The sequence below is a fragment of the Pezoporus wallicus genome, unplaced genomic scaffold (genome assembly GCF_028554395.1).
Source record: "Pezoporus wallicus isolate ANWC-B61680 ecotype Strahan unplaced genomic scaffold, APGP_CSIRO_Pwel_v1 scaffold_3294, whole genome shotgun sequence".
Lineage (NCBI taxonomy): Eukaryota > Metazoa > Chordata > Aves > Psittaciformes > Psittacidae > Pezoporus > Pezoporus wallicus.
This window is the reverse complement of record NW_026635478.1, coordinates 15666256-15691266: the sequence shown is the minus strand read 5'-3', so window position 1 is coordinate 15691266 and position 25011 is coordinate 15666256. Positions and strand designations below refer to the sequence as shown.

The window sequence follows — 25011 nt, the reverse complement described above, 5'->3', positions numbered from 1 at the left end:
AATGTCATCTACAGTGGCCTCTACACTTCGTCACCTAGCACCAGGTTAAGTACCACAAAAGGGCATGCAATAAATTGAAAATTACCCTGATCTTGCAAAAATTGCTTTTTGTCTTGCATGTTTTAAGTTTGGTTTAAATTACTATATATTTTTTCAAGTTAGCAGGCACATGTTAGTGGTTATAATAATCTATACTTTTCATGCTGGCTGGAAGTGCTCTAAAGAGGCTTTTGATCTGAGCTGGCTCATATTGGTAACACTGCCAAAAAATGTTCTTTGCTACTCTACCAGATATTTCTGTCCATACTGACAGAGCATGTAGAGATGAACAACATGGAACACTACTAAGGTCCTGTTGTTCTTGATGGTCACCTCTTCTAAGGTGAGGCAGCAAAGCTTGCTCTAATTTTGATGGCAAATGAATGAGGGAGGGAGAATCTCTCCCAGCAAGTGTCCTCCTTGTCCACTCCTTTTTTGTGTCTGCATTGCAGGGAAATGGGTTCTCCTTCCATGTATCCTAAGTGAGCTTGATCATAACTAGAGCAAGGACCTCTGGTGCATAACTTCAGGCTTTTTGTGCTGCTAATCACATAAGAAATAGCAGTATTTGGGGGAGGAGGGTGAACCATGGTCCTTGTGTATTCACTACTGAATGAGGTAACACTGTATTCAGCTTTCCTTGTGTTCGTTGATTTTCCTCTGGTATTTCTGCATCCTCCCCCTGACATACACGGTGAGACTGTTTATGAGATGGTAATGAGAGTATATCGTCTTCTTAACAACAAGGGAAGGGAATAATGAAGTGAACATGGAAGTGGAAAATCATTAAGTAGAACTTAAAATAATTACAAAACCCATCTTTGAATTGCAAAATGGCCATTTAACATTTGATAGAGATCGGTAGCCTCAAAAGTGGAGCAAGACAAGGACTACTACAATGTGCCGCAGTGTTGCTCTGGCACATACTGAGAGGCTTTTTCTCTGGAGATTGTTAGTGTTACAGTTGTCACAGCTATACAGGGTTTAATCATAGATCTTATTCCCTCTGACTACGTAAGGGAAACAGTCTTGAGAATATCCAGTTACGAATTGGAGGAAAATGTGCTATTGTGCTGCATGCTTACTCTTGCAAAATAAGAGGTGCAGAGATTGGGGGAAATTGTTTTATTGTGAGTTAGAAAGGCTTCAGTATTGGCATTAGTAATATGAAAAGAGTTGGTGAGTATAAAAAGATTCAGTTTACAGACAGGGCCATAAGTTTAGTTTTTGAAGGACATCAGAGCTGGATGAGACAGAGCAGACATACAGTCATCCATCTAATTTGAGGAAATTTTAGGAGACAGTAATTTCAATACTCAGTTCTTTATGCCCCCTATTACTACTTGAAGTAAATGTGTTACAGTCAAGTTCTCTTGCCTTTATAAAATTCTCAGTTAGCACTGGTCTATAAGCCATCCTGCTTCCAGCGAAGCCTTGAACGCCCGGATCCAGATTTGCTGAATTTGATACCTTATTTGCCCTCACTATCTCAAGAATAACTCCTCAGCTAGGAGACCTCAGCAATGAAGAAGAGTTAGAGAGAAATTGCAAGTGAGAGAAAAATATATGTTTATTTTTCTGAAGTCCTTTTACCATAAATATGCGAGAAAGCGTCAAACTGCCCATATGAAGTTTTAAAGAGTGGGACTTTGTGAATTAATTGAAGATGAAGGGTCACTCAAAATCTTCAAGAAGTTCATTTGCCTTCCCTGTAGTGCAATGAGAGAGAGGAATGAGATGATATTTTCCAGTCACAGATCTTTCACTTCATTGAAATAGCGAAGCTGATTATCTGGTCAACATCATACATAAACTCTGCAAGTGCAGTTTGTAGATATCAAGTAAAAATGCAGTAGCAATATGATGGTGCTAAACTGGCTTATGGCCATTAAACTTCAAGGTAAATGAATTAGGAACTCCTGCCAGAGACAAAAAAATACATACAGAGTTTTAGCTGACAAGATGTGAATGCTGATATAGTCACCACATTGCAGATAAACAGCTTTGCATCACTTCGTGCTGCAGCCAAAGATTTTATGTACAGAACCTGCTGTGAGTTGACCTGTAACCTGGCAAAAGAGCAGTGAGCAAAAATTGCAATTTTTCTTCCTGGCTTGGCATCAAAATAGAAAAATGGTACTTTCGCATCTCTTGAAGACTCAATCTCTGCCATTTTTTTCTCCATCTTACTGAATCATACTAACAGATTTTACACAAATAGCACTATGTGCCTTATTTAGAGTGTGGTCTGTTTCTATATGTTAGAGACTTACATGAAGGTCAGTGATTCGGCAGAAACCTTTCATCTTTCTTCTTCATGTCCCAATTTATCCCATTAACATCAAAGAGCCTTTTGCTATGTGAAGGACAGCAAAGGGTTGAAGAGAAAGTAGCCCATTCTGAGGTAAATAAAGTATATGCTGTCTATTATTTCACCCATAGCCTCTGGAAACTTTAGCTTTGGAAGTACCGGGGGAGGAAACATCCCTAATCGAGTGTTTTGCAGCAGCCAGAGGTATTAACTACGGTGAGAGAAGCGGAGGCACGGCTCGGGGCAGTTTGTGCTACCTCACTCTCTCTGAAAGCATTTTGTTTTAAAGAATGGAATTCTAACTGCTCGCTTTCTTCTCTGACTCAGAAAAGACCCGCTAAAGATTAACAGCGAGTGTTCTGCCTCACGTCAACTGTAAAGGTTTTTTTTTTATTTAGAAAGAAAAACAAAACTTTCCCTCTCTGGATGTCAGTTCGGTTCCAGGACTCGGGATTTATCGCCTCCTCTCTACCCAAAGTCCACTCTTTTCGCGACTAAACACCGACAGTCGAAAATAGACCCTTCAACTGTCTCCGCGTGCGCAAAGGGGGCGAGCTCATGGCAGATAAAGTAGATAAAAAACATTTTATCTTGCTCAAAGAAACACAACCCGGATCGCGGAGCGCTGGGAGGTGGTGGGGCGGGGCGCCCAGGAGGCACCAATCAGTGCGCGCCGCGCTGCTATAAATAGGGGAGCTGCCGGTCGGGCCGCCGCTGACTGTTTCGTAGCTATCATGGCGGAGACTGCTCCTGTTGCCGTGCCTGCTGCTGTCCCGGTCCCTGCCGCCAAAGCTGCGGCCAAGAAACCGAAGAAGGCGACCGGTGGCTCTAGAGTCCGGAAGGCCGCGGGCCCTAGCGTTACCGAGCTGATCACCAACGCTGTGTCCGCCTCCAAGGAGCGCAAGGGACTCTCTCTCGCCGCGCTCAAGAAGACGCTGGCTGCTGGTGGCTACGATGTGGAGAAGAACAACAGCCGCATCAAGCTGGGGCTCAAGAGCCTCGTCAACAAAGGTACCCTGGTGCAGACTAAAGGCATTGGTGCGTCTGGTTCTTTCCGTCTCAGTAAGAAGCCGGGAGAAGTGAAAGAAAAAGCTCCGAAAAAGCGAACAGCTGTGGCCAAGCCCAAGAAGCCGGCAGCTAAGAAACCTGCCAGCGCCGCTAAGAAGCCCAAGAAAGCGGTGACAGCGAAGAAGAGCCCCAAGAAAGTGAAGAAGCCTGCGGCTGCTTCCGCCAAAAAGGCGGCCAAGAGTCCCAAAAAGGCGACTAAGGTTGCTAAGCCCAAGAAGGCGGCGGCAGCAGCTAAGAGTCCAGCCAAGGCGAAAGCGGTGAAGCCCAAAGCAGCTAAGCCCAAGGCGACTAAGCCTAAAGCAGCCAAGGCGAAAAGGGCGGCGCTCAAGAAGAAGTAAGCCCCTGTGGAAGGAAAGTCTTCCTCCCACACTTAAGCCTAACGGCTCTTTTAAGAGCCACCCATCTTTTCTCAAAAAGGGCTGAAATGCGGTAGCTTTTTCCCCATGTTGGAGGAGGGTTGGAGGAGAAGGGCAGTGTTGGTGTTTCCACTCCTGAGGTGAGGAGGACTTGATCACAGGTCTCCCTTAAAGTTCCTTCCGCTTATCTGGGAAGGGAGTATGCGCGCTGGTGGCTTCGGAAAGCCCACACGGTGCGCGGATTGGCTGAAACGGGATCTGACCGGCACCCCAGAGCCCCACCCCATCTTCTGATTTAGTTGCGGTAAGGAGGTGGGGTAGAGGTAGTGCCTGCAAAACTCTACGGTGTTTCAGGGTTACGTCGCCGCCACGGAAGCGAGTGTTTCACTGTCAGTTTCAGACAAGACCCTGGAAAAAGTGCCGTAGCTAACTTATTACTTATATTTAACAAAGTTCACGCTCTTTTTATGAGTAAGTTGGTGGCTCTTAAAAGAGCCTTTGGGTTTCTCTGGGGAAAAAATACTCTGCCGGGCGTTGTTCTTGGGTAATCACTTGGCTTTAGCCTTGTGGCTGTCAGTCTTCTTGGGCAGCAGCACGGCCTGGATGTTGGGTAGCACACCACCCTGCGCGATCGTCACCTTGCCCAGCAATTTGTTCAGCTCCTCATCGTTGCGGATGGCGAGCTGCAGGTGCCGCGGGATGATGCGAGTCTTCTTGTTGTCGCGGGCCGCGTTGCCCGCCAGCTCCAGGATCTCGGCCGTCAGGTACTCCAGCACGGCTGCCAAGTACACCGGGGCGCCGGCGCCCACCCGCTCCGCATAGTTGCCCTTGCGCAGCAAGCGGTGGACGCGGCCCACGGGGAACTGCAGTCCGGCCCGCGAAGAGCGCGACTTGGCCTTGGCACGCGCCTTCCCGCCCTGCTTCCCGCGCCCGGACATCTTCGCAACACCCCGAAATCGAAAACGAAGACCCGTTTAAGAAATGAAATCAGCTCCGCACCGCGCCCTTATATCCCTTCTCGGCGAGAGGAGGCAATTTCGATAGGCTGAGAAGGTAACACTGCAAAAACAGCCAATGGAAACGGGGATCGAACTCTAACCAATAGCCATGGAGTACTAAGAGCGAGAATTGCAAATACCTGCTCTCAGCCAATAGAAACGAAGCCTTGAGGAAACCCTAATTTGCATACGGTCCCTATAAAGGACGGGCGCTCATGCTTGCTTTGTGTGTTCGCTTTTCCGTTCCGTCGGAGAGCTAAGGTCTGATCTTGGGGAAAATGCCTGAGCCGGCGAAATCAGCTCCCGCGCCCAAGAAAGGTTCTAAGAAGGCGGTGACCAAGACCCAGAAGAAAGGGGATAAGAAGCGCAAGAAGAGCCGTAAGGAGAGTTACTCTATCTACGTGTACAAGGTGCTGAAGCAAGTGCACCCTGACACGGGCATCTCTTCCAAGGCTATGGGCATCATGAACTCCTTCGTCAACGACATTTTCGAGCGCATTGCTGGTGAGGCCTCGCGCTTGGCGCACTACAACAAGCGCTCCACCATCACCTCTCGGGAGATCCAGACAGCCGTGCGCCTCTTGCTGCCGGGTGAGCTGGCTAAGCATGCAGTCTCTGAGGGTACTAAGGCCGTTACCAAGTACACCAGTTCTAAGTAGAGCGTTTCAGTCCGCTTATTTTAACCCAAAGGCTCTTTTAAGAGCCACCTACTTTCTCAGTAAAGGAGCTGACTGATTTTTATGCTGGCCCAGGCTGCTTTGCTGATAAGAGCTCAGTAATGGTGTGAAGACCAGCGTGGCTGTAGGGGACTGGGGCGTACTTAATTCGCGGAGTGGTCTATGTCTGCCTCGGTGGAAGACAGAACTTGTAGCTCCCTAAAGACGCACCCTGGAGCTCTCTTCACTTCTGCATATAACTTTGGGGGTTGCAGGTTAAGGGGAGAATATTGTAATGTTTTCTAAAAGCCCGAAATAAAGGTGTTCTTTTGCTCTTTCCCCGTGAGGCATTGTATAGGGAAGCTTGTGAGCCGGGGGCTTCCAAAGCACAAACTTCTCCGGGTGAACGCGTAATTTTAGCATAAAGCTCCAATCCGGACCCCTTTGCGGTCTCGGGGTGACAAGAGGAAGCAGGCCAAGGTGTTTTCACGGCGTTCTCGATCCCTGCAGTCCCGCCTGCGATCCCGAGCACGGTTTCCCTGCTTCCCCCCGCGCTCTGCCCAAGGCTCTGGTCGACCTCTTCCTCCACTAGCCCCGTACTCCCCCCCGTATATCCTGCCGCCGAGCAGACCGAGGGAGACGGGGACTGGCGGCGGTACCCAGAGCTGCTCAGCTACCGGGCTTGCTCCGACCTGAGTGAGAACTGCACGGATCTCCCCAGCAGGCGCTCGCGGCCCGGCCCTGAGCACCTGCAGGAGGACGTGGATTGGTCGCGATAGCGCTCGCTTTTCGGCGCCCGTGTTCGCTCCTCCGACCAGAGCCGCGATTTACAACGGGCCGTGGCAGCAGCCGGGGAGCGTTCGCCGTGAGCGCGTGCCGCGGCCCTGTACCGAGCGCTGTTACCGAGAGGGAAGAAACAGAGAACTGACGCGAAGAAGAAAGACGCTGTCGTGTGAAAGAGCCTCTGTCAGCAGTCCCCGTGCTGGAAAGCGGGGAGGACAGGGACGGTGGGGGGAATGGGATTTGGAAGAAGCCGAGTCCAAGGCCTGGGCGGCAGGACCCTCATATATCGGTCGCGTAGAGGTCCTTGTCGCCCCACCGCCTCTCGGACCGCAGCTCGTGCGGACGGTGAACAGCGAGGAAGCCGGCGCTAAAGCGCTCTGGAGGGCCGGAAAAGAGCGAGCGCCGAGCCGCGGAGGGAGGGGGATCGGCGGGCTGGGGCGATGGCTGTGGAGATAGAAGGGGAGGGATTTTAGCGCCGCGGCGGAGCGAGCTTTTCGAGCGGTCAAATCACCCAATGGCAGCCGGTCTCTCGCCAGATGGCCAATCGGCAGGGAGAGTCGGCTATAAATGCTGGCGCAGGGGAGGCTCTGTCACTACTCAGTCTCTTGTTCAAATAGGCTGTTCGTGTTGTGTGTAGAGCGATGGCACGTACGAAGCAGACTGCGCGTAAGTCGACTGGCGGCAAAGCGCCCCGCAAGCAACTGGCTACTAAGGCGGCCCGTAAGAGTGCGCCGGCCACGGGTGGCGTGAAGAAGCCGCACCGGTACCGTCCCGGCACAGTGGCCCTGCGTGAAATCCGGCGCTACCAGAAGTCGACGGAGCTGCTGATCCGCAAGCTGCCCTTCCAGCGCCTAGTGCGTGAGATAGCGCAGGACTTCAAGACCGACCTGCGCTTCCAGAGCTCGGCCGTGATGGCATTGCAGGAGGCGAGCGAGGCCTACCTGGTGGGGCTCTTCGAGGACACCAACCTGTGTGCCATCCACGCCAAGCGCGTCACTATCATGCCCAAAGACATCCAGTTGGCGCGGCGTATCCGAGGTGAGCGTGCCTGAGGCACCTGCCGAAGTCTCCCGGCCTCTAGCAGAAACACCGAGACCGATAAACAGACCCAAAGGCTCTTTTAAGAGCCACTCCATGCACAATTAAAAGAGCTGGTTTCATAAGTTTTTAGAGATGCAAGTGTACTACAGTAACAAGTCACAAATGAGTTAAAGGACGCTGAGTGGATTGGCGTTTTAGTCTTGATCATGAATGTTGCTGCACCTTAAATGGTTTTAGCTTTCCATGGCAACATATTCATGTCAACTCCGGAATACTACAGGTCGCTCCGCCGTGGCGGTAAAACCCCTCCCCTTCTATCTCCACAGCCATCGCCCCAGCCCGCCGATCCCCCTCCCTCCACGGCTCGGCGCTCGCTCTTTTCCGGCCCTCCAGAGCGCTTTAGCGCCGGCTTCCTCGCTGTTCACCGTCCGCACGAGCTGCGGTCCGAGAGGCGGTGGGGCGACAAGGACCTCTACGCGACCGATATATGAGGGTCCTGCCGCCCAGGCCTTGGACTCGGCTTCTTCCAAATCCCATTCCCCCCACCGTCCCTGTCCTCCCCGCTTTCCAGCACGGGGACTGCTGACAGAGGCTCTTTCACACGACAGCGTCTTTCTTCTTCGCGTCAGTTCTCTGTTTCTTCCCTCTCGGTAACAGCGCTCGGTACAGGGCCGCGGCACGCGCTCACGGCGAACGCTCCCCGGCTGCTGCCACGGCCCGTTGTAAATCGCGGCTCTGGTCGGAGGAGCGAACACGGGCGCCGAAAAGCGAGCGCTATCGCGACCAATCCACGTCCTCCTGCAGGTGCTCAGGGCCGGGCCGCGAGCGCCTGCTGGGGAGATCCGTGCAGTTCTCACTCAGGTCGGAGCAAGCCCGGTAGCTGAGCAGCTCTGGGTACCGCCGCCAGTCCCCGTCTCCCTCGGTCTGCTCGGCGGCAGGATATACGGGGGGGAGTACGGGGCTAGTGGAGGAAGAGGTCGACCAGAGCCTTGGGCAGAGCGCGGGGGGAAGCAGGGAAACCGTGCTCGGGATCGCAGGCGGGACTGCAGGGATCGAGAACGCCGTGAAAACACCTTGGCCTGCTTCCTCTTGTCACCCCGAGACCGCAAAGGGGTCCGGATTGGAGCTTTATGCTAAAATTACGCGTTCACCCGGAGAAGTTTGTGCTTTGGAAGCCCCCGGCTCACAAGCTTCCCTATACAATGCCTCACGGGGAAAGAGCAAAAGAACACCTTTATTTCGGGCTTTCAGAAAACATTACAATATTCTCCCCTTAACCTGCAACCCCCAAAGTTATATGCAGAAGTGAAGAGAGCTCCAGGGTGCGTCTTTAGGGAGCTACAAGTTCTGTCTTCCACCGAGGCAGACATAGACCACTCCGCGAATTAAGTACGCCCCAGTCCCCTACAGCCACGCTGGTCTTCACACCATTACTGAGCTCTTATCAGCAAAGCAGCCTGGGCCAGCATAAAAATCAGTCAGCTCCTTTACTGAGAAAGTAGGTGGCTCTTAAAAGAGCCTTTGGGTTAAAATAAGCGGACTGAAACGCTCTACTTAGAACTGGTGTACTTGGTAACGGCCTTAGTACCCTCAGAGACTGCATGCTTAGCCAGCTCACCCGGCAGCAAGAGGCGCACGGCTGTCTGGATCTCCCGAGAAGAGATGCCCGTGTCAGGGTGCACTTGCTTCAGCACCTTGTACACGTAGATAGAGTAACTCTCCTTACGGCTCTTCTTGCGCTTCTTATCCCCTTTCTTCTGGGTCTTGGTCACCGCCTTCTTAGAACCTTTCTTGGGCGCGGGAGCTGATTTCGCCGGCTCAGGCATTTTCCCCAAGATCAGACCTTAGCTCTCCGACGGAACGGAAAAGCGAACACACAAAGCAAGCATGAGCGCCCGTCCTTTATAGGGACCGTATGCAAATTAGGGTTTCCTCAAGGCTTCGTTTCTATTGGCTGAGAGCAGGTATTTGCAATTCTCGCTCTTAGTACTCCATGGCTATTGGTTAGAGTTCGATCCCCGTTTCCATTGGCTGTTTTTGCAGTGTTACCTTCTCAGCCTATCGAAATTGCCTCCTCTCGCCGAGAAGGGATATAAGGGCGCGGTGCGGAGCTGATTTCATTTCTTAAACGGGTCTTCGTTTTCGATTTCGGGGTGTTGCGAAGATGTCCGGGCGCGGGAAGCAGGGCGGGAAGGCGCGTGCCAAGGCCAAGTCGCGCTCTTCGCGGGCCGGACTGCAGTTCCCCGTGGGCCGCGTCCACCGCTTGCTGCGCAAGGGCAACTATGCGGAGCGGGTGGGCGCCGGCGCCCCGGTGTACTTGGCAGCCGTGCTGGAGTACCTGACGGCCGAGATCCTGGAGCTGGCGGGCAACGCGGCCCGCGACAACAAGAAGACTCGCATCATCCCGCGGCACCTGCAGCTCGCCATCCGCAACGATGAGGAGCTGAACAAATTGCTGGGCAAGGTGACGATCGCGCAGGGTGGTGTGCTGCCCAACATCCAGGCCGTGCTGCTGCCCAAGAAGACTGACAGCCACAAGGCTAAAGCCAAGTGATTACCCAAGAACAACGCCCGGCAGAGTATTTTTTCCCCAGAGAAACCCAAAGGCTCTTTTAAGAGCCACCCACTGTATCACTAAAGGGCTAAATTGCTAATGCTTTGCTCAGTTTTAGAAATTAGCTAACGGTCTTTTGGTGGGCTTTTTGTTGTGTTTTGGTTTGGTTTTTTTTTTTTTTTTCAGTCGTGCAGTTGATATAAGCGTGTAAATTAAATCTTTTCCGGCCCCGTTTTTGCATTATTGCAGAGATGGACAATCCGGTAGAAACCATCTCTCCCCATGCTTCCCCTCTCACGCTGCCGCACACACGGAGTCAGCAAAGAAAGCGTTAATCTGGGTGTAAGATAGCCTTTAAAAACAAAGGGATAAATTTCCGTCCTTAAAGGGAACGATGTCCCTTGTGTTGCACTGAAGTAACCATTAGAGCAGCAGCAAATTCCGTCCGTGGAAGTTCCTGTCACAGCACATTTGACGACGTTTGATGCATTGGGTGTGACTTTAAAGCTACGAAAGCGTTTTACTATTTAGGAAATATAGGGGGAAAAAAACACCCTCTCCTTGCATTTCCAGCCCTTTTTGAGAAAAGGTGGGTGGCTCTTAAAAGAGCCGTTGGGTTTTAAGTGCGGGGCAGAAACTTTCCTCCACGGGAACTTACTTCTTCTTAGGTGCCGCCCTCTTTGCCTTTGCTGCTTTAGGCTTAGTCGCCTTAGGCTTAGCTGCTTTGGGCTTCACCGCTTTCGCCTTGGCTGGACTCTTAGCTGCTGCCGCCGCCTTCTTGGGCTTGGCAACCTTAATCGCCTTCTTGGGGCTCTTGGCCGCCTTCTTGGCGGAAGCAGCCGCAGGCTTCCTCACTTTCTTGGGGCTCTTCTTAGCCGTCACTGCTTTCTTGGGCTTCTTAGCGGCGCTGGCAGGTTTCTTAGCTGCCGGCTTCTTGGGTTTGGCCACAGCTGCTCGCTTTTTCGGAGCTTTTTCTTTCACCTCTCCCGGCTTCTTACTAAGCCGAAAAGAGCCGGAAGCACCGGTGCCCTTAGTCTGCACCAAGGTACCTTTGCTGACAAGGCTCTTGAGCCCCAGCTTGATGCGGCTGTTGTTCTTCTCCACATCGTAGCCGCCAGCGGCCAATGCCTTTTTGAGCGCGGCGAGGGAGAGCCCCTTGCGTTCCTTGGAAGCGGACACGGCCTTGGTGATCAGCTCAGTGACGCTAGGGCCCGCGGGCTTCCGGCCTTTGGAACTACCCGCCGCCTTCTTCACCTTTTTGGCGGTCGCTTTGGCAGCAGTTGCAGGGGCTGCCGGTGCTGCTTCCGCAGCTGGGGCTGGAGCAGTCTCCGACATGGCAACGCTCAGCAAACGACACCACCAAAGCTGCAGGACCAGCGGCGGCGCCCCCATTTATAGCAGCGCGGCGAGCCCTGATTGGTGCGTTGCCGCCAGAGGCCGGCCCCTCCGCCCTGCGATCTGCTTCTCGGTTTGTGTTTCTTCCTCCTCAAAAAAGTGTGTTTTTCGTTAAAAAACCGTGACTGCGGCGCCCCGTTTCTTAGCATTCGTGCTGCGGAGGGAGGGTATTTTGCCTCTCGTTGTTTCTGTTAGCTGGGAGTTCAAATGAGTTTCAGGGAAGCCAATAATCTCCGAGTTTTGCGATTGCACGCAAAGCCAGACAGTGAGATTTTGATTTTCACTTCCAAATTAAAACTCTGATTGTGACTGCACTGTCACGGTGGCAGCGGATTCATGTTCCAGAGAGGGTTTTTCATCAAGATAATGCAAAATGGAGGTAATTGAGAGACATTTTCTTACCGTAAATTAGCTTTGAAAACAAGCAAGTAACACAAAGTAGCCACTCAGCGGTGTTTCTGGGTTAGGAGTTATTTCCCGTAAGACGGCTTCATCTCTGAAAAATAATGAAACCTTTGGACACGGTGTCCTATTTAGCTCTAATCAGAGCTAATAAGAAGTAAAAGAAAGATAGTTTTCACCAGAAACTTTAATGTGAAAAACTGTTCTCTTGAATCAGTCAGTACCTTGAACATCTCATAGGAACATACAAAAGGTGTTTCACTGTTTCCCTCAGTCTTCTGTGTCCTTGTATAAATATTTTGATGAAGCAATTTCCGATTTTTTATCCAAAAGGCTTCTTTTGATTAAAGACAATATGTAAACACATGAAATTCGATGTTGTTATTTTAAGATAGAGTTTATTTTTATGCTTACTTTTACACTATACTGCAGGCATTTTGTCAGACAGAATCTGCTGTTGTGGATAAAAAAAACAATAATCAATATATGGTGTGCATGTTTTCTTTCTGAAAAACAGAGGTAAGGCTCAAGTCATTTCTTTAATAACAAAATAATGTAAATTCACAATTATGTCCTCAGAAATGCTGAGAAAAAAAAAAAAGGCATGTTTTTTTTCCAACCCATGAGTTTTGTAACGTATGACAAACTGAATACACATAAAATGATTTTTTTTTTTTTTTCCTTGAGATGAGTTGAAAGTGGAGTGTCATGTTCAGACATATATAGTACAATGCGGAAAAGAGTTTTAAGACCCTGTCAGTGGTGCTAGTTTACCATGACTAGGGTGTACCTGAAGTGTGAAAAACTGCTGAGAGATGCGATAGTGCTTCATAGGGGCTTTTGTCTAGAGAAGACAAGCAGCAGAATAACATCATATGCTAGAGTACAAAACCAAAAAATCATGTGAATTTGGAGCTGTCTATACTGATGCTATATTTCACAATGGTTTCACCAGCTAACTCCACTGTGAATTGTGGATTCTGAACCACATTGTCACAAAAGTGAGTCTATTGGGAAGGACACATACCACTGAGAAGAAATTCCTGAGTATTAGTTCTGTAGCATACATATTTCCTTCACCTTTTGTATCACACTTTGTCCTATTCACTTGTATCATACTCAGTCCACCTCTAAAGAGCTTTACCTCTAAAGTTTTTGATCCTTTGAAAATGCATTTGCTGGGTTTAGGTTAGGCCTCTGTCCTTCCTCTAAACACCTGATATAGCAGCTCCCTCCTGGAGCAGTCTATATGCTTTCCTAAAAGTTCATTTGTTGGTTCTCCAACATTTTGATGGCATATCTTTACTCCTTCATTTTTTTTTTTTCAATTATAGACTGTTAGTTTTAGGCTCAGCAAAGGAAGAAATGCAAAGAGATCTTGCAAACATTATCAGGTAGAGGAGACGAAGGGGGAAATAATTTTGTAAGTGCCCTTTAATTTCTTTAATTCCTTTAAATTAATGAGCAACCTTATTTAAAAAAAAAATCATTACTTATTTCAAATTTTATCTTAAAGAAAAAAGATCTTGAATTTTTCTTTTGATATGAAGTAAAAGACAGAATGACTTCTGTCTCCTATTTTCCCCTGAAAAATAAAATAGTCAAACAAACAGAACATCTGTTAAAATACAAAGGGTAGAAGGTACTACTCACAGTGGACTGAGATATCAGGATGTGACAGAAATTTTTCAGAATGTCAGTCAATGCAAGGACTCATTTTTCTCCTACTTTGCTATTGGACAAACGCTTTCATGAAGGTCCCTCTTTTGAGCCCATGTGACTTGGTGCTCTAAGAATCATAGAATGGTTTGGGTTGGAAGAGACCTTCAAAGATTATCTAGACTAACCCCCTTCTCATAAACAGGGACGTCTTTCACTTAGACCAGGTTGCTCAAAGCCCCATACAAGGTGGCCTTGAAAACTTCCACTGATGTCGTCAACAACTTCTCTGGGCAGCCCATTCCAGTGTGTCCCACTACCTTTTTAACAAAAAATTTCTTCCTAAGAACCAATCTAAATCTACCCTCTTTTGATTTATAACATTGTTCCTTATCCTGTCAGTACATGTCCTGTTGTAAAGTCTTTTCTTTCTTATGAACACCCTCCATATATAGAAACACTGCAATAAGGTCTCACTGCACCCTTTTCTTCTCCAGGCTGAAAACTCCCAATTTTCTCAGCTTTTCTTCATGGGAGAGGTGCTACAGCCCTTTCATCATTTTTCTGGCCCTCCTCTGGACCTTCTCCAACAGGTTCATATCTTTCTTGTACCAGGAATCCCAGAGCTCGATGCAGGTGGGGTCTCATGAGAGCAGAGTAGGAGAGAGTCACCTCCCTTGACCTGCTGGCTATGCTTCTTTTGATGCAGCCCAAGACAGGATTTGCTTTTTTTTGGGCTGTGAGCACACATTGGCTTATGTCCAATTTTTCATCCACCAGTATCCTCAGATCTTTCTCTGAAGAGCTGCTCTCAACCAGTTCATCCTCCATTATCTCCTGATATTGGGGATGGCACTGACCAAGGTGAAGGACTTTACATTTGGCCTTGTTGAACTTTATGAGGTTCATTTGGGCACACTCCACAAGCTTGTCAAGGTCCTTCTGGCTGGTATCCCTTCCCTCTGTCAAATCAGACATACCACTCAGCTTGGTGTCATCCATAGACTTGCTATGAATACACTCAATCCCACTATCTATGTCATTGATGAAGGTATTAAATAGTATTGGTCCCTGCACAGACCCATAGGGGACACCACTCATTATCCATTTCCCTTTGGACATTGAGCAATTGTCTATAACTCTTCGGATGTAACTGTCCTGCCAGTTCCTTATACAACAGTCCAGCCATCAAATCCATACCTCTCATTTCTCACCTCCCTGCCTTCCGTATGTTTTGGCATAGCTTCCAGGAGGATCATACCAAGCACTGAGGTGAGACTGACTGGTCAGTAGTTCCCAATGTCCTCCTTTTTACCTTTTTTTTTAATTATAAAGCAGTATCATACAATTTTTAAAAATTGGTGTCATATTCCCTTTTGTCTAGTCACTAGAGATTTCATCTGGCTACCATGACTTTAAATATTATGGAGAGTGGCTTTGCAACTATGGCAGTTCCCTCAAGACCCTGGGATGAACCTCATCACACCCCATGGACTGGAGTATGTTCAGGTTCCTCAGATGGTCTTGAACTTGACCTTTCCTATGATAGGAGGAACTTTGCTCTCTCAGTCCCTGCCTTGAGTTTTAGGGGCTTGAGAGCTGTGGGAAAAAGAAATTACCAGTGAAAACTGAGGCAGAAAAAATGTTGAGTACCGCAGCCTTCCCCATGTCAGTTGTCATTAGATCTCCAGTCTTATTTATTAGGGTGGTACATTTTCTTTAGTCTCCCTTTTCTGATCAACGAACCTGCAGAAGCTCTTCTTACTGTTCTTCACATCCCTTGCCAAATTCATCACCAGATGTGCCTTAGCTTTCTCCATACATATGGACAGAATCCCTGTATTCTTCCCATGATACATGTCCTTGCTTCCACTCCCTGTCCATTTCCTTCTTGCACTTCAGCCTTATTGGTCTCCTGCATTCCCAGCCTGCTTTTTTATATGTGAGAGTCAAGAGCACTTATTCACTAAGAAAAATATATTAAATAGCTGCCAGCTCTGTTCAGATTCTTTATCCTGGAGGGTAGTTTCCCAGGGGGTCCCATCTTCTAGTTCCTTAAACAACTCAAAGTTCACTCTAGTAAAATTCAAGGTCTTGACTTTACAATTTGCCTGGCTCATATTCCTCAAGTTAATGATGGTCCTGGGCCCAGGCTGCAGCTCAGACTGACACTAATCTTGAACTCTCCAATTAGCTCATTTCTGTTGGTGAGCAACAGGACCAGTAGTGCTTTCCCTCTGGCTGGATTGTCTTTCACCTGGACTAAAAAATTAACCTCAACATGCTCTAGGAGTCTCCTGGGCGGCGTACAGCTCACTGTGCTGCTTTTCCAGCAGATATCAGGCTGATTGAAATCCCCCAGCAGGAACAAAGCCTCTGAGCATGATGCTTTCTGTAGTTGAGGTGAGAAAGATTCATCAATATCCTCTCCTTGATTGGGCGACCTGTAGTAAATACCAACCATGAGGTTTCCTCTAATTTTGAGAGTTTATAGCTTTCAACTCTTCATCATTGTTTTTCAAAGAGAACTTTGCACAAACAGTCAATTTCTTTTTTATGTAGAGGACATCCTCCCTCTTCCCCATCCTTCCATGCTTGTCCCTTCTCAACAGTTTATAGCCATCAATTGCAGAACTCCAGCCTGTCATTCATCCCACCAAGTAAACTATGACAGTGCTGGACTTACTAAAAGTTTATTTACTCAAGAGGATATGTGGAAGCATCCATCTCACAAATGTAGCTGAAGAGGCAGCACGGCAGCATATGTATGCATATTTCAAACAGGGTGATCAAGATCATGCAGTAAGCCTATAGCTGTAAGTCCCGTTAACATGTTTTTTACCTTAGGCTGCCTAAGGCTGTGCAGCATCAATATTTTCTAAAGCAAGTAGCCCCTGTGCTGCTGAGCATTCATAATTTATATTGGCAATCTGGTGAAATTCATTCTGACTTATAGGTGCTCCAGGTACCTAATAAACATACATGAAGTCACATGAAGTCAAAGCAATTAAAATCTGCCCTTGATGTAATTGCAGACTTTGGGTGATTTGGGAAATATCTTTTGACCATAGATAAAGGATTTGATTTAAAACACAATTTATTTTGTCCATGGATGATGGATTTTATTTAAAACCTGATTTATCATGATGTTCTAAGCCACTACACATTGTTACATCAGTAAGAAGACTTCATGTCTCAACAGGGAAAAGGTTATGACTGCATACTGTTCATTCTCCAGAAAAGGATTCTCCACTGTCATAAAAGGTTTTTGTCTTCGTATAGATTTAAAATCCTCAAACAGATCAGTGCCTCTTAAAATAAGAAATCCATTACCAGAGATATGGATGGCATTAGGCAGAAAATGTAGTTATTACAAGAGGATCCATAGATACAGCTTTCTTCTTTCTTAAAAGTAGATATTTCTTAAAAAGTATTTCCTTGCAATATTCAGATTGTCTTTCTTACTTTTTTTTTATTATTTTTTAAATTTTACTTTGGTTAAAAGCAAGAGAGAAATCATCTCAGACCACATAGTTTTTGATATCTTCCAACCTTAGTTAAGTGATAGGTCTAAGAATCAATTCAGATCAAGCAAGCAATCAACCAGTCAAATATAAGGTTCTTTATTAGTATTTAATGTTTTAATATGATATAAGCATAATATGTACAAAATGTTACTGTACTGGATAAATTTATATGTGTATATCAATGGTTTAATAAAAAGGGCAATGTTGCTAATAGGGAATGTAAATTCAGGTAGAAAGAAAGTAGCCAGTCATGACATCCTTTCTGTTTAACCCATTCCTTTAATAAGCTGGAAGGGCCACAGGGTACATAAAATCTGACATGCCTGGAAAATGTGTACACAAGCTGGAGAGCAGAAGGATGCGTAGAACGGAAACTCTAGGTATCACTAGGCTATTACTAATTGTTCAGGCAAATGTCTGAGATTTTTGGAGGGGAACATGAACATATGAAATAATATATTTCAATGCCACCTGAATGTGACATGTCCTTTGCTGCTGCACACTCCATGCATGTTATCTGGGATCTCTCAGTACAGCATGTTCAGACTGCTGTTGCTTGCCCTGCACATTGGAGAGCAGCAGCTCCTTCCCACTGTGGATTACTCTGGCAAAGGAGGCAGCAGTCTTTTCCCTAGGTTGCCCACTCGACAAACCGCCTCAGCAAAGGTGCTGCACCACGTGACCAAGTTTTCATTTGTGTTTCAGGACAATGAGAACAAAATGACTCTGCCTGGCCGCTGAAGCAGTGCGGGTCTGGTTTTTGTCAGGGTGAATTAAGAAGTGACAAACCTGTAACAGCACACCTTGTTGCAGAACTGAGCTGTCCTGTACGGTCTCCTACAAGCCCCAGAGAGCTCAGGCAGAGGTTGTGTGGCTGAGCCACTTAGCTGCCTGGTGCCTTGGCTCAGAAGACCTGTGATAGGTGATGGATAGGAAGAGTGCAATCAGCTGCAGTACTTCAGATATGGAAGACAACAAAGCTACCTTTCCTCCTTGTGGGATTTGATAAATGAGCAGCAGACAATTACAGGTAGGACTGGGAAGAAAACTGAGACACTGGAAAGATGATATCCATGGCTCCTTCACAAACATTTTGAGGTTGAGAATACCTGTGCATTTCAAAAGGAGCTGTGATTGTCTCCTAGGAGATACACAGGAAGTCATAGTGGGCTTTTTGCTTCCAAGAGCCACTTTGCTTGTTTGCTACATGCAGTCCCTAATCCCTCTTTTGTCCTTCATTTTCCTCAGAAAACAGCTGTTCCAGGCCTTGCAGATTACTCCAGAAGCTTCCCTGGCAAGGCTGGTCTGCATGCAACCCAGTATTCAGAGAATAAGTGAATCTCACTGTCCTGGTTTCAGCCGGGACAGTTATTTTTCTTCCTAGTAGCTGGTGCAGTGATCTGTTTTGGCTTTAGAGCGAGAGCAGTGCTGATAACACACCAATGTTTTAGTTGTTGCTAAGTGATGTTTACTCTGATCAAGGACTTTCTCAATCTCATGCTCTGCCAGTGAAGAGGGGTATGGGAAGCCGAGAGGAACCAGAGACAGGACACCTGACCCAAACTAGACAAAGGGGTATTCCATACCACAGCACATCATGCCCAGTATATAAACTCGGGGGAGTTACCTGGAATGCTATATTGCTGCTTGGGTTGGGCTAGGAATTGGTCAGCGGGTGGTGAGCAATTGTATTGTGCAGCACTTATGTTTTCTGAGCTTTCATGTCTCTTTTTTTTTTTTTCCTTTTTCTAGTTCTTCTCCCCATCCCACCCAGGGGTGGACGGGGAAAGTGAGCGAGCAGCTGTGTGGGACTTAGTTGCCAGCTGGGTTTAAACCATGATCCCCTTTCACAGAATGAGATCAACAAAAGGAGTTTACATACCTATGACGCCCCTAATTTTTAATTATTCCTGCTCTTAAGCTGGCTCAAGAGTACCCCAGCTGCCCTGCCTGTCAGTAGGACTACTGCAGAGAAAAGTGTGAGGACACCACCAGCATATACTTTCCTGCAGGGTACTGTCAACTATCACTCAGGCATACAAACATTTGAGGCAGGTGGTCAATGCCCCACAGCTTTGATTCACAGCTTCCTTGGGATGTCTTTCTCTCCTCAGGATGTCATGCATTTGCATCACTATGTCACCTCTGCCACTAGCTCTCTCCTTTGTCCATCTCTTTATTATTGCCTGACTGCACACAGACAACTGAAGCAAGGTAGTGAGGATGGTAACTATCATCTGTTCAGTTGGATGAAGAAATAATTTGTCTTCTCTAGTGCTTAAGAATACCCACCGCAAGTTTCTTCTGTCTCTGTAGGTCGACCATAGCAATGTTCAGCACATCCTTTGGCTGAGTTGCTACAACTCAAACTCATGATTCAATGCCACAAATCAGGAATGAGGACATTTGACAAGGCAGGGAAGAGGTGGATGCTACATCTTCAGTAATGACAGGCATCGCTTCCATGCTGCAAGAAAGAAATGGAAGAGTGGGGATGGGAGAGTGCTGCTATGTAGCAACTTCCTGGGGGCAAGTGGAATAACAAACAGGAGGCACTTTCAGATGGCTGAGGTAAGCAGGCAAAAGGACAGGAGACGGAAAGAGGAAGGAAGGACAGAACAGACCAAAGGCCGCTCTTATCAACACCTATGATACTTTGCGGCCAGTATTCATGGAAGTAGATACAATATCCAGCTGTGTCACTCTAAGTCAGCAATAGGTCATTTTTGTGGAAATCATGGGGAGCCTGCCCTGATATTATTCCACCATCAGGTATATGAGGTGATGGCATGTTAAGGTAGAAAAAGTGGTCTGTGAAGTCTGATATCTCATGAACTGCTTGGAACTGGGTGAGTTTTTACATCAATCCTCTTACCTACACTAGATGGGGACAGATGAGTAAGTGTTTGTAAAGGGAGAGAATCTATATGACGTCTAACTTAACTCCAGGAAATACATTCCTAGGTGGACAAACAAGTTCAACAAAGTTTGTGGGGGAGCACGAGGAGGGGCCTGCCTTGCAAGGGCAGGTGAACTGGGAGGCAAGAGGGACAGCTGGGGAGGCAGGGCCATGCTGCCACCAACAGGGACACAGCCCCTCAGCACCCACACACGGTGAGTGGGGCAGGGATGTAGCAGTGACTGGGCCACCTCTTCCCTGCCTCGTCAAATGTCTTCATTCCTGATTTGTGGCATTGAATCACGATTTTGAGCTGTAGCAACTGACAGCCACAGCCCTGGATCATTGGACAAGTCCACAGGGATGAGGCTGGGATGAGGTCGTGCAGGTACAGCATGTAAAGTAACACCTGAGCCTAAATTCAACCCCTAAGCAAAGAGGTTAAAACCAGTGGGTGGAAGGTAAGATCTTGAGAAATTCTCGAGCAAGCCACCTTCGAGTCTGGCAAAGGAAAAGGGAGAAAAAGGGCTCTAGCAACAAGGAGCATGTTGTCCTTATGGAAAAGGAGTTTGAATACAGAATTACAAGCAGACTGCAATAAAATCTGCCTGTGCACAGTTCATGTGATGAATAAAGCATTTTTGCTCTATGTTACAGGCCCAGGGTTGGATTTTCTGTTGCACAAAACTGGTACCCAGAACTTCCCTTCCAAATGTCAGTCTTCCTTCAGGGAATCAGTTCTTCCATAGGAACTGAAATCACAACAAAAAGTTAAGAGAAGGATAGGCTGGCTGGATATCTCTGTGGGCTGTTCCTGTGGGAAAGAAGGGGCTTTTCAAGAGCAAAAGGGTGCTAAAATCCCTCTTTTCACACTTACAAATCCCTTTATTTGTCTTAGATACTTTCCCATTTCTTTTGTCAGGGGGTTGGTAGATCATCCCCACCCCTACCCCTCCCCCGCAGCAATGAGTTCAGGTTACCATTTTCAGTTTCCTATACAATTTAGTTCACATCTAGAAAGACATCAAACTAACCTTTGTGGCTTGTATATTTTTATTTCCTTACACTTGTGACTGCCAAGGGAAAGTTGCTTAGCAACTTCCCCAGGAAAATTCACTCATAGTACCTGAGATTTTTTTTTTTTCCCCCACATCTTCTAATGCTGATCCCAGCTGTTTCTCATCATCTCTTTCCATGGCACTTGTCTTTCTCTCCCAGACAATATGCAATACACACCAGTGTCTATTAGGGAGAAGACACTGGCAGACAATAAATGGCAGAGAGTTGCCACACATCTGAAAAAAAAATTCAATGAGAAGAGTGGTTTAATTTAGATCCTCTTCAACTCAATAAAAAGAAAATCCTGAAATAATACAGCTTTCGAAGAGCGTAGACAGTATGCAAGTGCTGTGTTGTTTGGAAAAATATTTGTTTGTATTGGTGATGGTTGCCATAGGATTGAGGAGAGAAGGCACTGCATCCCACCACTGAGAAAAGGAACTTGTATCCCCACCTCATGCCAAGATATTCTCACCATTGTTGTTAACTATTCCACTCTGAAGGGACCATATGAAGCTCTTCTTGGACAGATGAGAATAACACAGAAAATCAATTTGTGCTAACTAATGGGGAACTAAGAGAAGAGTGGTGTATTGGATTTGTGTGGCAAGGTTTTGGTAGCAGGGGGCTGTGGGGGTGGCTTCTGTGAGAAGAGCAGCAGCAGGTGAGAATACACAGAGCCAGTGTCAGCCAGCTCCAAGGTGAATGCACTGCTGGCCATGCCCAACCCCAAGTCTGCCAACAATGGTGGTAGCACCTCTGGGATAAAGTATTTAAGAAGGGGAAAAAGTTACTGGGCAGAAGCAATTTCATCAGGAGAGGAGTGAGAGTATGTGAGAGAAACAGCTCTGTAGACACCAAGGCAGAGGGGGAGGAGGTGCCCAAGGCACCAGAGCAAAGATTCCCCTATAGACCGTGGTGCAGACCATGGAGAGACAGGCTGTCCCCGTGTGCCACTGAAATCCAGTAAAATAAACTCTCCAACCAGAATAACAGGTTAGAAAACTGATGTGACTTTATTGTGGTATTGGGTGCATGGGGGAATCACTCCACCTATCATGCACACCAAGAAGAGACAGTTTACAGCTTACATACATTTATTATATACATATTCATCATAATTTGTGAAGTTCCCACCCAGTTCTCATTGCATATAGTAATTTGGGTAGATACGGCCAGGCACTGTGAATTCAAAGAATGGTCTTTGCTGGTCATGGTGGTCACTTGGGGAGAAATACCTCATTTTACCCTTTTATGGACATCTGTTATATAAGGACATGGGAGTGCTTGTTTAGTCTCGCCAATTAACTACATGCTCTTGTTTGGGCAAATTTATGACCTAAGAGGCTCTTCTAGTAGTTTTCTCTTGCAGCCATTTACTTATTTCTCTTCCTCCTTATTGAAGAGAGGAAGGCCCACATCTATTTGAAGGAAGACATTTGGTTCTTCTGTTGCATGCCTTCCTTATCTTGAGAATCCTTTCAGCCTTGACTGTGTCTCCATCCACAATGGAATACTAGTTTAATCTGGTATCATGTGCAGCCCATGGAGGTCTATAGTGGAACAGATCCCACCTGCAGCCTGTGGAGGACCCCACACGAAAGGAGGGGGATGTCCAAAGGAGACTGTGGCCCCGTGGGAAGCCCACACTGGAGGATGCTCTTGGCAGTGCCTGTGGCTCTGTGGAAAGAGGAACCCACACTGGAACAGGTTTGCTGGCAGGACTTGTGACCCTGTGGGGGACCCACGCTGGAGTAGCCTGTTCCTGGAGGACTGGAACACTTCATGAAGAACTGAAGTCAAAAGGACTGACTTTGGAATAATTCATGAAGGACAGTCTCCCACGGGAGCAGGGGAAGAGTGTGAGGAGTCCTCCCCCTGAGGAGAGGAATTCCCATTCCCTTGTGCTCTTGGAGGGGAGGAGGTAGGGAAGTCAGGAGTGAAGTTAAGCCCAGGAAGAAGGGAGGGGTGTTCTTAAGATTTGGTTTTATTTCTCATTATCCTACTCTGATTTGTTTAGTAATAAACTAATGTCTCCAAGCAAAGTCTGTTTTGCATGTGACATTAACTCGTGAGTGATCTCTTCCTATCTTTATCTCAACCCAGGAGCCTTTTGTGGTATTTTCTCTCTCCCATCCAGCTGAGCAGGGGCATGAGAGTGGCTTTGGTGGGTACCTGGCATCCAGACAGGGTCAGACTTCCACAGGTGGGTTCCCTGCCAAATCTGTGTGCATGAGTACGACGGAAGGGACGGTGTGTGTGCGCTCCTCCCAGATAATCTCCCCCTTGTGTAGCCTGAGGGGAGAGACTGATCCGTTTAAAGGCACAGTGCCGGGCTGCCTATGCAGACTCTCCAGTGCCACACGGAGCGAAGGTGCTCTGAGGTCTCCGGGCAATCCGTTGGCTGCGGGCTCTGCCGGAGTCTCCCATCCTGCCCCGGCCGGAGCTTCCTTCACTGCCCTACGTGTGCACAAGGCTCAGGACTGCAGCTGCAGCAATATAAATCCTGGAGCTCAAGGAAATCGTGGAGGGAGGCCGGGAATCCAGTGTTGTAGTAAGCAGGCTGCCGGTCGGTGCCCTGAGCCTGACCACCCAAGACTCTACTCTTACCACCCCAACACAAAAGTTGCGCCGCGCTTCCCCGAAACGAACCACACAGAGCCCAACGACTCATAGCCCCGCCCTTCGTGCCTCAGACTCGCCTTCTACTGAATCCCATCCCCCTCACCGCCCCTTTTCCCCCTCTCCGCCTCCTCTCAGCATGGCGACTGCTGGGAAAGACTCCTTCACACAACAAACTTTTCTTCCCTGATCCAGTTCTCTGTTTCTTCCCTCTCGGTAATCGTGCAGGTGGCAGTCGTCGCTTGGTGCAAAACGAATGCTCCCCAGCTGCTCCGCCGCCTGGAATACGGGTCGGCTCCCGTCAGAGAAGCATGTATTGGAGAAGCGACGACAGGCGCCGAGCCGGCAGCGCCACCGAGACCAATCCCCGTCCTCCGGCAGCTGCTCAGGGCCCGGTCGGGGGCGCTTGCTGCGGAGCTACATAAAGTTCTCACTCAGGTCCAACCCAGCCCGGCAGTTGAGAGGTTCTGGGTCGTGGCGCCCGCCCCCTGCCCTGCTGGGGGATTTACTGAGCCCGGAAAACCGGGGTAATGGAGGAAGAGCCGGAGCAGAGATCAGTACAGCAAGCAGGGCTGGGCGGATCTAGGAAGAGAACGCCTTGAAAACGCCTCGGTTTGCTTTCTGTCCCCCACGAGAACGCTACGGGAAAACTGGTCCAGCCTGAAGCTTTTTGCTGAAACAAAATCACAAGGTCACCCTGAGACATACGTGATTTCTATGTTCCCAGCTCACAAATTTCCTGTTAAGAGTGTTTCACGGGGGAAGAGAAAACACCGGCTACCGAGAACACGCTTATATAGGACATTAATGGGAACATCTCCACAGATCACTATTCAAATCCCTTCCCCCACCCCAAAGTGAAGTGGGTTCTAGGGCTGTTTTGGGAATCGTGAAGTATCTGCCCCTGTAGCAAATACACAATGCATCGTTTAACAGGAATTGGTTACCTATATCTAGGTTTACTGAAACAGACAGTATTTTAACATTACTATTATTCCCTTCCTGAAAAACCCACAGAATGCAGTAAGTCAAAGAACCAGCTTTTACTGAAAAAGTGAGTGGCTCCTAAAAGAGCCTTTGGGTTGCCTACTCCCCGTGGAGAGCAGACACTTTATTTGGAACTAGTGTACTTAGTAACGGCCTTGGTACCTTCGGAGACTGCGTGTTTGGCCAGCTCACCTGGCAGCAGGAGCCGCACGGCCGTCTGGATCTCCCGGGAAGTAATGGTGGAGCGTTTGTTGTAGTGTGCCAGGCGCGAGGCCTCGCCGGCAATGCGCTCAAAAATGTCGTTGACAAAGGAGTTCATGATGCCCATGGCCTTGGAAGAGATGCCCGTGTCAGGGTGCACCTGCTTCAGCACCTTGTACACGTAGATAGAATAACTCTCTTTGCGGCTTTTGCGATGTTTCCTGTCACCTTTCTTCTGGGTGTTGGTCACCGCCTTCTTGGAACCTTTCTTAGGCGCAGGAGCAGACTTAGCCGCCTCAGGCATTCTTGAAAAACAATCACGTCTGAAACACCACACTAAAGACAAAACACGAGAAAATAAACCCACAACTCGCTGTTGCCTCTTTTATGGCGGTGCCGGCACAGCAGCGGCTCAATAGCGCCGCATCACCATTGGCTGCAAGCGCCTATTAGG

General features: G+C 48.0%; 8 protein-coding genes across 8 annotated transcripts in view; 4 read left to right on the top strand and 4 right to left on the bottom strand.

Annotated features, from left to right (window-relative positions):
* LOC130610315 (histone H2A-IV) overlaps positions 1-9850 on the top strand; it is a 141500-nt gene extending 131650 nt beyond the window's left edge. Inside the window, exon 2 of the mRNA XM_057430086.1 lies at positions 9408-9850. Coding sequence (XP_057286069.1) covers positions 9417-9806 — 390 coding nt within the window. The 5' untranslated portion in view covers positions 9408-9416 and the 3' untranslated portion in view covers positions 9807-9850. The remainder of the gene's footprint in view (positions 1-9407) is intronic.
* Positions 3082-3756, top strand: LOC130610416 (histone H1.10-like). The gene has a single exon (XM_057430275.1). It carries the CDS (start codon positions 3085-3087, stop codon positions 3754-3756), a length of 672 nt encoding a protein of 223 aa, XP_057286258.1. The 5' UTR covers positions 3082-3084.
* LOC130610326 (histone H2A-IV) lies at positions 4320-4963 on the bottom strand. The gene has a single exon (XM_057430107.1). It carries the CDS (start codon positions 4710-4712, stop codon positions 4323-4325), a length of 390 nt encoding a protein of 129 aa, XP_057286090.1. The 5' UTR covers positions 4713-4963; the 3' UTR covers positions 4320-4322.
* The window catches only part of LOC130610356 (histone H2B 1/2/3/4/6), a 98860-nt gene continuing 78887 nt past the window's right edge, over positions 5039-25011 (top strand). The window contains exon 1 of the mRNA XM_057430175.1: positions 5039-5434. Within this exon, the coding sequence (XP_057286158.1) occupies positions 5051-5431 (381 nt within the window). The 5' untranslated portion in view covers positions 5039-5050 and the 3' untranslated portion in view covers positions 5432-5434. The remainder of the gene's footprint in view (positions 5435-25011) is intronic.
* On the top strand, positions 6841-7271 carry LOC130610417 (histone H3). The gene has a single exon (XM_057430291.1). The coding sequence runs from the start codon at positions 6853-6855 to the stop codon at positions 7261-7263; it is 411 nt and encodes a 136-aa protein (XP_057286274.1). The 5' UTR covers positions 6841-6852; the 3' UTR covers positions 7264-7271.
* LOC130610409 (histone H2B 1/2/3/4/6-like) lies at positions 8803-9090 on the bottom strand. Its single transcript, XM_057430260.1, has one exon. The coding sequence runs from the start codon at positions 9076-9078 to the stop codon at positions 8803-8805; it is 276 nt and encodes a 91-aa protein (XP_057286243.1). The 5' UTR covers positions 9079-9090.
* LOC130610267 (histone H1.11L-like) lies at positions 10354-11141 on the bottom strand. Its single transcript, XM_057429984.1, has one exon. It carries the CDS (start codon positions 11139-11141, stop codon positions 10461-10463), a length of 681 nt encoding a protein of 226 aa, XP_057285967.1. The 3' UTR covers positions 10354-10460.
* Positions 24480-24864, bottom strand: LOC130610439 (histone H2B 5-like). Its single transcript, XM_057430341.1, has one exon. The coding sequence runs from the start codon at positions 24859-24861 to the stop codon at positions 24481-24483; it is 381 nt and encodes a 126-aa protein (XP_057286324.1). The 5' UTR covers positions 24862-24864; the 3' UTR covers position 24480.

Excerpts from the sequence above, each read along its gene's own strand:
- LOC130610439 (XM_057430341.1), bottom strand. The coding sequence starts at position 24,861 with ATGCCTGAGGCGGCTAAGTCTGCTCCTGCGCCTAAGAAAGGTTCCAAG.
- LOC130610417 (XM_057430291.1), top strand. The coding sequence starts at position 6,853 with ATGGCACGTACGAAGCAGACTGCGCGTAAGTCGACTGGCGGCAAAGCG.
- LOC130610326 (XM_057430107.1), bottom strand. The coding sequence starts at position 4,712 with ATGTCCGGGCGCGGGAAGCAGGGCGGGAAGGCGCGTGCCAAGGCCAAG.
- LOC130610416 (XM_057430275.1), top strand. The coding sequence starts at position 3,085 with ATGGCGGAGACTGCTCCTGTTGCCGTGCCTGCTGCTGTCCCGGTCCCT.
- LOC130610409 (XM_057430260.1), bottom strand. The coding sequence starts at position 9,078 with ATGCCTGAGCCGGCGAAATCAGCTCCCGCGCCCAAGAAAGGTTCTAAG.
- LOC130610267 (XM_057429984.1), bottom strand. The coding sequence starts at position 11,141 with ATGTCGGAGACTGCTCCAGCCCCAGCTGCGGAAGCAGCACCGGCAGCC.